Source organism: Melitaea cinxia, chromosome 15, assembly GCF_905220565.1.
Source record: "Melitaea cinxia chromosome 15, ilMelCinx1.1, whole genome shotgun sequence".
Taxonomy (NCBI): domain Eukaryota; kingdom Metazoa; phylum Arthropoda; class Insecta; order Lepidoptera; family Nymphalidae; genus Melitaea; species Melitaea cinxia.
Window position 1 is genome coordinate 10633464 of NC_059408.1, and position 13401 is coordinate 10646864.

The 13401-nt window shown below is 32.1% G+C and overlaps 2 protein-coding genes across 2 annotated transcripts in view; one reads left to right on the forward strand and one right to left on the reverse strand.

Annotated features, from left to right (window-relative positions):
• LOC123660533 (polypeptide N-acetylgalactosaminyltransferase 5) overlaps nucleotides 1-3670 on the forward strand; it is a 33894-nt gene extending 30224 nt beyond the window's left edge. The window contains exons 13-14 of the mRNA XM_045595590.1: nucleotides 2522-2689; nucleotides 3393-3670. Coding sequence (XP_045451546.1) covers nucleotides 2522-2683 — 162 coding nt within the window. The 3' untranslated portion in view covers nucleotides 2684-2689; nucleotides 3393-3670. The remainder of the gene's footprint in view (nucleotides 1-2521; nucleotides 2690-3392) is intronic.
• Nucleotides 3671-8065: 4395 nt separating this feature from the next.
• LOC123660532 (mitogen-activated protein kinase kinase kinase 7) overlaps nucleotides 8066-13401 on the reverse strand; it is a 32894-nt gene continuing 27558 nt past the window's right edge. Inside the window, exons 8-10 of the mRNA XM_045595589.1 lie at nucleotides 10156-10340; nucleotides 9409-9519; nucleotides 8066-8908 (exon numbers count right to left, since the gene is read on the reverse strand). Coding sequence (XP_045451545.1) covers nucleotides 8813-8908; nucleotides 9409-9519; nucleotides 10156-10340 — 392 coding nt within the window. The 3' untranslated portion in view covers nucleotides 8066-8812. The remainder of the gene's footprint in view (nucleotides 8909-9408; nucleotides 9520-10155; nucleotides 10341-13401) is intronic.

Here is a 13401-nt window from a genome sequence, read left to right on the forward strand (position 1 = left end):
ACTAGCTCATTGGCGCAGTTTGTAATGTACTCTATAGTAAGTGCTCCAGGAGCTATGGGTTCGATCCCCACCCACGAGTCTGGGTGCATTATTTTTATTTAATTAAATATGTATTATTATAATGAAACAAGTTTTTCCTATTTTATCGCGGTTTATTTAGAAATTTTTATGACTGATGATGAGGACTGTTCCCCCGTGACCATTGCTGTAAAGTATTCGAAATGTCGGGCATTTAAAAAACTTGATAAACCGCGATTAGATCCGAAGAAGTTATTTCATTATCATGAGTGAAATTCGCGTAAACATTAGAAAACATGCACATTTATCAAAAAAAACCTTATTATATCATTCGGCTATTACCTGTAGCACGCATTAAGTTAATGTAGGAACAGACGACTATGTGTGTGTTGTAAGATTTTTAAGATATATTATATTTACAAAAACCCCAAGGATCCTATTTCACTGGTTGCTCTTTGATAAGCCTATCTGATGTATAACGACATCCGACTTATACAATTTTCAAACTCTACTTCACCGACCAGATGTTTTTATTCTCAACTAGTGTATTCAAAAGTTGTTGTTTATCAGTTGATCAAGGATTCAAGTAACTTACGCGCGAAATAACAATCGGTAAATCGGTCCCTTAATCTCCCTTTTAATTTTGGGTATATTATGGAAAATTATTTGACAAATTGATAGGAGACTCCAGAATCTCCGATATCCTCAAACATAAAGGAAAGCAATAAAATAAATAATTTGGTAAGCTAAAGTTCGAATGTTCGAATGTGGACTATGGTGGTCCAATGTATGTCATTTGAATCCTTATCTACCGTCGAAGTGATAGATGAGATGATAGATTTGCATAACATGTGGCAGAGATTTTTCCGAAACATGTAGGGTTTGCCCTTTTTACCTCCAAAATTAACCTAAAATCATCAAATGTTAATGTGACGAGTAATGATGTATATATTTTTTAAAGAATGGTCGTATTCACACATCCGAAGATGTTATAATATTTTCCAATTTAATCATAAAATTAAAAGTATATCGTATCCATTCTTCTCCCTTTTGTAATACTTGTGTAGACAGTTATAGTTTTCTTCTAAACCTCTCATATAGCGGTTCTAAATAAACTTCGTCATGTATTTTATTGTTGGCAGTACGAGTAGGAAATCTTTCGTCTAGCGTAGTTTATAAATAGCTGCTATTATATATAATTGATTAGTCAGCGGCGCTGGTCAAATTTGCTATTGTTTATATCTTATTTTTTTAAAAATTGGCAACCTCATCTTGTACATGTTGTTTCGAAAAATTATTTGTTAAGAAAAATACCAGAATTAAAATCGTCCATGTTTCTCTTAAATTGATTAGTACTAAAATTATGTTTTGAATACTTATTGCGTAGTTACATTGCGTTTTACCCTTTCCATATATTTTATGTGTGTATCTTAGAAGATCTACATATGTTGGTAAAAGAATGTTAGGGATGAATGTTGAAGGAAAAGCGATGGATGGATGGACAAGCGATAGATGGATTGTGTGCGTAGGATATGAGAAAGAAAGGAGTAAGCGTTGAAGTGACGAATATAGAAAGGAATGGAAGAGGAAAACATGCTGTGCCGACCCTATATAAGTGGGGTAAGGGCAGGAAGATGATGATGATCTTAGAAGATCTACAGTTTTAATATTCAATAACGCATAATCACATTTTTCAAAAGAAACTCGGGTAATTCGATAACAATATAATTCTGCTCTAAGATGTCCAGTAATTTGATCAAGCGAATTAAAATACGCGTGGAGAAATACGAGCTACATCTTTAACTTTTTAATTTATGATTTCGTGCTCGGCGATAAAGCAAAACCAATCTTTACCAGAAAATCTACATTATCGGGGCAATTACGTATAAACCAAACCACATTGGAGCAATTTTTTGGACCTTACAGTTTTATCTACGATTTTATTTTTGTGTTACCCACAAATTAGGAATTTTAAACATTTTTGAATATCATATCAAAAATTGTCCGCTCCAGCGGGGTTCGAACCCGCGTCTCCAACTGACCGTGTCGGCGCTCTAGCCAATTAAGCTAGGGAACGATGTACCCGCTAGATCGAAATTTTTGATATGATGATTTTTATATTCGGTTTAAACGAACCGTGGCGCTGTTTATAGTGAGCTCTTTACAGAAACCCGTAAATATTCAAAGTTTCATATTACAATGAAAATCTTTGACAGGACCGTGCTATTTTGTAATATCTACGATTTTATTTTTGTGTTACCCACACATTAGGAATTCTAGACATTTTTGAATATCATATCAAAAATTGACCGGCTTGAGCGAACCGTGGCGCCACGGTTCGCTTAACACCGAATATAAAAATCATCATATTAAAAATTTCGATCTAGCGGGTACATCGTTCCATAGCTTAATTGGCTAGAGCGTCTTACAGTTTTGCTCTGTTCTTATTTAATTTGCCAAGAAGTGGAATATCAATATATTTTTTTCTTGAATGTCTTTGCAGACGCGTACGATAAAGCACACGAACACGGGCATGTGCCTGGACAAGCCGGAGTCGTCGGACGTGTGGAAGCCGCTGCTGCGGCCGTGCGACCGCTCGCGCGGCCAGCAGTGGCTCATGCAGGCCGACTTCAAGTGGCAGGCGCGCCGCGGCCGGCCCAGCTAGTGCCAGGTAGCGGCCGAGCGCCGGCACACCTTACTTCTTGCTTCTATTTATTACCCGACTGCCAAGGAAGGGTTATGTTTTTCGCGCGTATCTTGTATGTATGTATGTATGTTTGTATGTAATATTCTTTACTACCTCATATTTCCAGAACCACTGAACGGATTTACATAATTAAGGTATCGTTAGGTTCGTATTAGCTGCCCAAGTGTTCTTAGATAGGTGACATTAAAAAAAAATCAAACATGGCGGCTGCGCGAAGCCATTGTAGTTAATGAAAAAAATTTTTTTTTCTCGAATACTACAATATGGGTATCAAATTGAAGAGCACAATACAAGGATTTTATTTATTTATTTATTTATTATAATACGCCAACAAGGTAGACACTAATAAATTCACTATAATCATCAGCACAGGGTACAAACAATTGAGTGATACCTCAATTATAAACACATACAGCTTACATGAGAGTTTTTCATTACAAAAACATATCGAATTAAATCAATGAAAATTAAATTATTACAATAAATTTAAGAATAAAATAATTCAATTTAAATTAATTAACAAAATTAATAATCATACGCTAAAATTTAAATTAATACTAAAGATTAATAATAAAACAATCAATTATAAAATTATGAATAAATTCAACATATGAACTGAACTTGAACTCAAAGAAAAAAGCGCTTTCATATTTTTCTTTGTTCGCAGGATCGACGACGATAGACCCTAACAGTCTTCCCCCTGTCGTTAGATAAAATATTTACTTCCTTATTCCTATATCTGAAATTTTATATATTCGATTGTATCGACGCGTGGGCCCGTGAACTGTTGACAATACATGCCGTAGTAAGTTTTATGTAAACGTTGCTCAAAATATGATTGTGTCTGGTATGTAGGTTAGAGTGATTTTTGTTTTGCTATTCGAAGTTTACTTAGGCATAAGTTGATGACCATTTATGTGATTATATACTCCTTTGAAGATTCTACTTGCTAGTACGTTTTTTTTATTTCGAGTACTGGTTTTGTAGATACCCTGTTATGAGATTATATTCGTAAGTGAGATGAGGTTCGGATCGAGTCACAAAATATTTTCGAGTATTTTAAAGTTCTTGTAACGAGACGAAGTTAAAATATTCTTTGATAAACAGTTAATAAAGTCACTTATCTTACAAAATATTTATAATCACTCAATGTTTAAATCTTTTCACTCAGTGTTATATGTCTGATTTTGAGAAGACTCAAAGCAATTTTCCGTGACACTGTTTGATATAAAATTGATACGATGTTAAACCAACGGGTGGTCAAATGTAACTTCGTAAATATTCTATATTTCTACAATATATAATATAAGAAACCCCATAAACATGCTGAATGTAACGTTAACGAATATTATTTCGAGAGTATATTTTTGTTGACTCAGTAATTAAGTTTATAAAACTCCAGTAGAGTAAATACGTGTTGAATAACGGTGCTCGATTTAGCACTAAGTAAATGTATAATATATATATATTTTATCGCTTTGGCTAATGGCAAATGCCATATTGCCCAACTGCCTATTTATTTGCCACAAATGATGATTCTTTTAGTTCGAAGTATCACACGCATATTTTAAGAATATATTTTTTTCTCTCTGCAAACGAAATTATCCTTTTATGTTTTAAAATTTACTGAGATATATTATTTCTATATGTAATACATGCAATAATATATATTCTATAAATACACAGTTGTTGCAAGATTTTGCAGATGTTGCAATATGTTTAAATTTGTTACAATAAAAAAAATGTATAGTTAAGCTTCATCTGGTTTTGTTAAAATTTATTAATCACCGATCGTGTACTAAGGTTTGCACATAATTTGATTGTAAAACAAAATTTAGATACTTTTTAATGATATAAAAATTATTGTTAAATCTGCGGTTATACAGATAATAAACCTACGTAGATAAAAAACGTAATAAAAATTACAATTTTATTAATAGATTAAATATAGCCTTCTTCTTTAGTCTCCACGATACGAATACTGTAGTTTTTAATAAAACAGTAATTAATAATTCATCTGTTGCCTTAAATTTAATATTGTCTAAAATGAAACTCGTGTCATTTTTAAGAGCCATTTCACAATTTTACGCTCTGCAAGTTTAGGTAAATTTGGTCGCATCGCGCGAGTCGTACGAGCCGCGCGATCTTTGTGCTAGTACGTATAGTGTGACAACCAAAAGACCATCGTGATCATTTTCTGATGTATAATAAAAATTATAACTATGGTATAAAATGTTTTTTACATAATTAATTTGTTAAAAATTTCAAGTATGTTATATAACAACAGTCAATAAATTTAAAATAAAATTAAAAAAATCAATTTTATGAAACAATTTTTTTAAATTGATTTAGTTTTTTCAGTTTACGAATGAATCTAATATTTACGATATGAATAAAAAAGCATTTAATGACATCGACACCGACAAACATATTAATTAACAAATAACAAGACAAACAGATTGAAATGCCTATTTGTATTGATAGTGTGAGAAAAGAAAATTAAATTATACATATGTTTACAGAAATTATCATTATATTATTTTACAGTCATTTTCGTAATATGTTTATTTTATTTATATTTTATTATGAAAGTATCAAATGCGTTTTATCCGCTATAACAACAGGCGCTTGGCGCGTGTAAGCGAAGGAGACGGCTGCGCAGAATTTGGCGTGGACCTTACCTCTAAGAGCGCTAGCGCTCGACTGATTTACCGAGCTTGATGCGTGGCAATATATACTATCTTTTTATTATTTAATATAAAATGTATTAAAAATAATTACATCTTTTAATTATTTTTTTTGTATTCCTTAATGATGTAAGTTTACTTTGATGAAGATAGTTCGTTAAAATTTCTTAGTTTTCTAAGAGAAATATCGCTTTTAAAATTGTACTTATTTGGAAAATATTCGTAACTTTAAATTTTTTTTTATCGTTTAATAGAGATACAAATGGAATAAAAATCTATGATAGTGGACAACAAAATTATATTCCACATATTATGATATTTTTTTAAAATGGTTTCAACGTAGAGGTTATTGAAAAGTAGGACTTCAAAGTATACATTGCGACCGTTTACCCAGGGAGGAGGCTGATGAAAAGGTTAATAATTTTATACACATAATATAAATCAAAATTCTGATCTGACTATGGACTACAACAAAGGTTGCTCTATTATATTTCAAGAATATAAATTACATTATTGCATCCAACACTGAGATTAACGACGTCAAAATATTACAATTTCGCGGATTGTTACCGATTTTTGTGAAATGGCTCTTAATGTTATGGATAAGAACCAAGTAATTTATAATGTTTTAGTGCATATCGTTTGTAGTCTAGAAGGGTTTAAATTGAAAAACGAATATTGTTTTCTACATCAAATTTCATGTAGTGAAAACATATTTTAATTAATAAACTTATTACAACGAAGACGTATAGATGTATATTATTTTATAGATGAATACAGTTTTTATATGTCTTCAGTGTTTATAGAAAATAAAGTATAAATGTAGCGCTGAGGTAATTGTCGAATAAGTTTTTATATTCGAATATCTTCAGCTCACTTAAATAAAAATTACATTTTAGTTTCTTAATACATATAATCACTTTTGTTATTACAACTCTCTGGAAATTTTATACTGAAATTGTATCGATTAAATTTTTTTGATATGTAACTATTGTTAAGACACTCTTATACTATTTTGTACTCTTGAGTCTTATTATTTTCATATGGAAGTTATCTTATGATTTCGTTCGTATTATTGTAACCTCAGTGATACAGGGATGCTTTACTTTTAAACATTGTGTTTACTACTATTATGGAGGAGACAAACTTGTCGTTTTATGATTAATAATTAGGTATATTAGTAATGTAAGAATTTTATTTCGAGATTAGTAATTTTATTTAAATTCTAAATTTATTGGAACATTGTGAATTATTTCATTCATATCATATTTATATATTAACTTTAATATAATTTGTTAAGATCTAGACGAATTGGCATATTTTCATAACAGACACTTATATTTAAAAAATTAGAAATATTTTTATTCCATTCCTCTGACAGTGAATGAAAATTTGCACGAAATAAGATTCCTAATAGCTAACTTGCAAGGAACTAAGTATGTTTTATGCTTGTAAATATTTTTTTGTATAAACATTCGTCCAGTCGATATTTGTATCGAAAAAGCATTTATTTCATAAGAACAGAATCTCGCAAAAGTTATTTTATTCCATTTTTAAAGGTGCCAAATTCAAGAATATTAATTTTGTAACGCAATCACCATTCCAATAGACAGATTTATACAGATGAAAATTTACTTATAAACTGAAAATAAAAATATTATGACTGATTCGTTGTATTTTATTACTGCATCCTATTTACTTCTAATACAACCTTTATAAATGGTGATCTCGTCTTCAAAAAAGGAGGGGGTTACTCAATTCGACCGTGTATATATTTTTATGTATGTTCGGGGATAACTTCGTCGTTTACGAACCGATTTTGATAATTCTTTTTTTATTGGAAAGGAGATCTCGTAAGTGTGGTACAATAATAAGGAAACCAGGATCTGATGATGGGATCCCAGAGAAATCGAGGTAAACCCTCGAAAATCGTAGAGACGACTAGTGCGTTTGTTATTTTTTTGGTCTACTTACGTTGTATTATTTGTCGATGTAATTAAAGTCGGGTTTTTTCGTTTGCGAGCAAACATAATTATGTTTTCTTACGAAGTTTAAATAGAAGTGTAATGCATTTATTCGCTGAAATGCTAATGCTCACAGACTGGTAGGGAATCTAAGCGGGAGTATTACAGCGAATGGTGAGCGTCTGGTTCTTCGTCGCATGTTTTATTATTAAAACTAGCGACCCATCCCGGCTCCGCACGGGCGCAATGCTGATACTAAATATAAAATAAATATTTGCAATGTAAGCACAAAACAATGTGTTTATATATGTCATTACATTAGACAGTGTTCCTTTACTATATTATGAATGTATTATACACATAAACCTATCTCTGGAATCACTCTATTTACTAAAGAAAACCGTTGCGTAGTTTTAAAGATCTAAGCATATACAGCAGTAAGCGAATTTATGCTATGTAATGATATTTTCGTTTTACACATCGAACACATATATATCTCGTGTTTTACGTATAGGTATTGTCAATCAAATTTTCAAATTATATACCTATTAAAAATTAAGTTATATATTTATCTATAGTAATAACTATATGAAATGTGGTCACAGACTAGATTTAACGATTTGTAAGAGAAAGACCATTCGCACATAAATCTAATGAGGTTATTTATTAATATTAATTGAAACAAAACATGGTATTTTTTCTTCTTTATTTTTTATAAAACTTAAAAACACGTTATGTCTACTAATACTATCTTAAATATACAGTAGTAAATCTAATTTACATACACATTCTCTAAATTATAATATTTTACCACCACAATTTTATAATTCAAATAAATAATTTTTATTTATTAAAAAATTTTACACATACATTTTTAAGTCATATATCACCAAAACGGCACTAAAACGTGCCTGTAATGAAGTAAATAATGATGAAACAAGGATAGGATAAGAGAAATATTTGTTAGGTTTACTAGTGTTAGTCACAAACTAAACAAGAATGACATGAAAAATTTAATTCGTAGATATCAAGAAACTAGGCAATGAACTCGTTTATATAAAAAAGTAAAGCGTATGAAGTATTCGGAGACTTACAATATAAAGTAACTTCTTGTAAAAAGAAGTGGTGATGAAGGCTCGTTTGGCGACTTGAGATCAATATTTCAATCAGACCCTACAGACATCTATAGGGCAAGTACTTTGCACTGCACTACACGCATTCATAAAATATCTAGTTACATATACAAAAATATTTGCGATCGAGAGCGTATGAAACGTGAATAGTTAACAACTATTAAAAATGCACAATCTATCCCTGTTATCTTGACTAGAGGGTTTGGTCAGACGTTAAATTCACGTTGAGTAGTTCGCTCGGCGCGTCACGATATTCAACCTCGCCACAGCGGTGACGTCACACGCGAGTGCGGCGCTGTGACGTCACTCGTGCGGGAGATCCTCCGGCAGCAGCCAGCTCTCGTTGTCCACTCGCGCACATTGCTTCTTTAAAGTGCAGTACAGTTTGATTAACGAGTCCTGTAAACAATAATAAGCAATCAAATTATATATCATTATTAGCTGACATGGAAAACGCTTTTCTGCCACATATTAAGAACATCATTATCACTTGGGGGTATAAAAAATAACCTACGACCCATTTTGCAGACCTACCAAACCGCCGTATCGAAGGAGTTCGTTAACAAATACGGTTACACGAGATTTTTATATATATAAATAATGTTATTACGAAGTAAGCCATAGAGTTCTAATTCTTATAGTAGTGGAGCTAGGTCTATAAATATCAACGCCTTTGAAGATTATTATCAATTTGTCAAACCTCATCATTAACTATACTTATCAAAAATTATAAACTTGTTATAATAAACATTATTGATTTCTCTTAACTATTTAAAAATAATAGACAAAATATATCGATCAAGAGTATGAGTGTTAAATTATTTATTTCTAATATTATGTTCATTTGTATTAAAGTTTTAAATTATTATTGTTTTAAAAATAATATTGTTAATAATTACCTTTTCTTTTTCTAATTGTATGATCTCCCTCTTTTGTTGGAGCTCCTCATCGTCCATCTGATCTTCTAACTCTGACTTATGGTTGCTAAGGTAAGCAAGTTCAGTTTGTATCTAGAAAAAGAAAAACAATACTTTCATTACATGGTTACTTGTTTTTAAGTGGAAAAAATATAAAAGATAGAAAAGGGTGATGAATTAATTAATTTATCGTTTTCCGACCGTTTTTTTTTTTTAATTGTTAATGTACGAAGTAAAATAAACGAGGTTTATAATTTCTTACCAATATTTCAGACATGATCCACAAAACTATGACTCTGATTAAAACGATATTATAAATTTTATTAAGCATTGAACGGATGTTTTAAATAGTAAAATTAGATTCGATATTGGGATTGGGTACAAAGTAGAAATGATTAGTATGCACGTGTCCGAACGTAATAACAGCGTGCATAATTTGAAGTACCGCCAATAATAGATTTACAGGACAATAATGAGACGATTGTTAATTTTATTCGCTAAATACTTGTTATTATGTAAAATCTATTATGAATTTATATGAAAATTATATTTAATTTTTATGTATAGTAAAGAATTAAAGTAATAACAAACAATTCGACATTTGTATGTGGAGCTTTGTTTAAGTTTTCTCTTTTATTAAACAAAATTAAATAGAGGCAATAATATAAATTCGGCTACAAGTTACAAGGCAAAATAACAATATCTAAACGACAACCTATGACATCTTACTTTTAAATATTCCTGCGCTAACTGCTTGTGTTCTTCAAATATCCGTTTGGACTCCTCGTTATTGAGGTCCGGTGAGATGGGCCTCAAGTGTGGGTCCAGCATCATGTGAATGGAGTCAAGATCGGGGTCGGGCTCGGAAGGCGGGGGCGCGGCGCCTTCCGCGGGAGTCGAACCGCTACTGTTACCTGGAAAGATCAAAATAAAAGTCTGAGCTAACATTCTTTTATAAAAGCTTTTAGCCAACGTTATTAAACTAGGGCACAGCAGGATTTATCGTTTTTACGCCTGGAGAAGTACCGGAACCTTACAGAAGATCACAGCTTAATGATATCGCTTTAAAGTAGTGTTGTGTTTCTGTGGTGAGTAAGGTGGCCAGAGCTCTTGTGGAGTGTCGAGGTCGGCAACTCTCTTGCGATGCTTTTGGTGTTATGGGCTATGGTAAGCGCTTACCATCAGGTCTACCGTAAACTTCTTTGTCGACTTAGTCGTATAAAAAATAAAAAAATAAAACTTTTATTGCTGCTACAGTAAAGTTACAGTAATTTGAGTAAAAAAAAAAGTATTTCTGAAAAAAGCAAAGTACCCCTATGTAAGTGGCTATGAGTTGCACTTAAAATCGTATTGTTTTGGTTATTTTCTTACATATTTGTTTAGTTCAATTATAAGTTTATTGAAAAATCTGTAACTATTTAGAAACTTAAGATATCGGGAAAGCCGAAGCGGATAAACTAGAATATTTATATTTATCTTATATTTAATAATTGTAGCGGACTTTCAGCCAAATATTTGTTTTTGTATAATAGTTTTGTATAAAGTGGTTGTGTTATAATTGTTTTTTGTTTTCACGTATTTTTAATTTTAATGTAATTTGTAACGTGGTGTGTAACGTTTTGATTTATTGATTGACCTACTTATTTTATTGGTTACAATTTTACTATATCATTGATTTTATCAATTTTTATTTTAGTAGTATTTTAAATCGATGATATATTTCTTTTCACATACCGAAAAATATTTTTAGTTGTTGATAAAATGTAGACGATTATTTTTGTTATTAGATTTCTGATATATTTTCATTGATTAATATTAACCTCCAGTTTCACGTAAGATTGTGGACTATAAAGAATATTATATCACAATAGATGTCACAGACTTAAAATTTTATTATTAACAATATTATTTTATTTCCAATTTTGCGGAACACAATAATAACGCAGTAATGTTAAGTACGTACGGAGAAACTTTGAAACAAAATGTAGCGGTTCTACGGTAAGGTTTAATACGTCAAGAGTTAAATTTACTTCGGGTTGCTGATGTCAGACGTTTCACCTAGATTTCAGCTTTTGACCGATGATTCCTTTTCCCGCAAATAGATGGCAGCAGAAAATTTAGCAAGACCGCAGTCTACGACGAACAATTCATCTCAAACACTTATAACACTATGAGATTTCGACGACCTACTTTTACCCAAATATTAAATTTTCAGAAACACTCATCCTACATCACTGCAGTTATATATTTACTGATAGCATATTAAAAAAAACTTATATTTCGAATAGATCGTCGCACGAAACCGATCCTCGGTTTAACATAAAATGCACGGCTACGAGATACAAAAACGGGTAGATAGGTAGCGCGCATTGACGCAGAATATGGTCTACGTCGTAGGGCGCGAAACTTCCGCGTAGGAGTCGGCGCGGAAACCGAGCGACACTCACTGTAAAATATCCAACTACAGCTGACCGTGTCCCTGATGGTGGTGACAATGGAGGTGTCACACGCGTCGAGACGGCGCAGGCGCGCGGGGGGTGCGGGCAACGGGGGCATGGCACGTCCTCTCGCCTTGAGCGACCGGCCAGCACTGAAATCCACGCTCTCGAAATAATCGTCGGGAGAGCCGGGAGCGGGCGGTGCAACATGTTTTTTAACAACCGCTATTCGCGGTGCGGTGACTCAGCGACGTCAAAAGCTAAATGCGGACACCGTGTGCTGCCGCCCTTCGTGAGGTTTTCTGTCGTTTTCACTAACAGGGCGCACGCGCAGCGTTCTCCGATGCGGGTCGACGACCCCCGTCTACTACGACAATTCCATGTAACGGACACCTTTTATTTTATTTATTTATTAAAATTTATTGCACACACAAAAAAGAAGATACATTTTAGAACGATTAGATATAAAAACAAATAATGTATGCAAAGGCAGCCTTATCGCTTACAGCGATCTCTTCTAGGCAACCTTTAATAAAAGTAGTATATGAAAAATATGTCGGTAATAGTAATCTACAGCGCAAGTTTATTACACATAGTTAAATTAATTTTTAATACTAAACGTAGTTATATAATACAATATTCATACATTTAAACCTTTATGACATTTCGCTACCCCATTCACAAATCAGGTAGGGCACAGTAGGAAATAGGAAAGGAATTTTGAAAGTATTAAATAAGCTAAATAAATTAAAAATAACAGAGAGCAATCGATTCAACTTCACGTGAAAAGTAGAAAATGAAAGTTTTAATTTGGGCTCTAAGGCCGCATTATAATTTGTGAAGTAGTATTTTGTACAAGCTGATTTTGGTCATTTTGTGATTGTTTACTGTCAAACGTTTAGTGATTATTTAGAGCTTTGGTGATTACAGAATTACACGTGGCCTGCGGCCCTTAATCTAATTCCTGCACTTACCTATATATTCAGCAAATGTATTTGAATGTCTCGAAGTGCAGTGTGCAAAATATTTATACCTATATTTTTTGTCATACTGTTGTAATTATTGTTGGTGTTCGATTTAGACTTTCTTTAATTTTAAGAGTACTTAAATTTTATGATTTAGATTTATTTCTAAGTTTGTTCACTTGTTAAATACATGTGTAACTGTGTTTTCCAGTTTAAAGTCATAAGTATATAAATTCCAAATATACGGAATAGATGAGACTAGAAACTGAGACTACACTTTAGTTCCGCTTTCCTATGTGGTGATTTAGCACTACAACCGCGTGCCCTTACACAATATCTTGACTCGGAATGACGTTCCAAGTTTGCTGAGTACTCTCGTAATTTAGATTAAGTCTAAAGAAAAAATAAAAATTTATGAGTATTAATTTTATAGCAGCTGTAATTCTTCTATTTTTTATTTTAATACTTAGAAAAACTGTTTTTATACCATGTACGCAATGGAAACGCATTTATTATACAATAGCCATTATGTTTTTGATGATTTGAAAATAACGAAACGAAGAAATTATTCT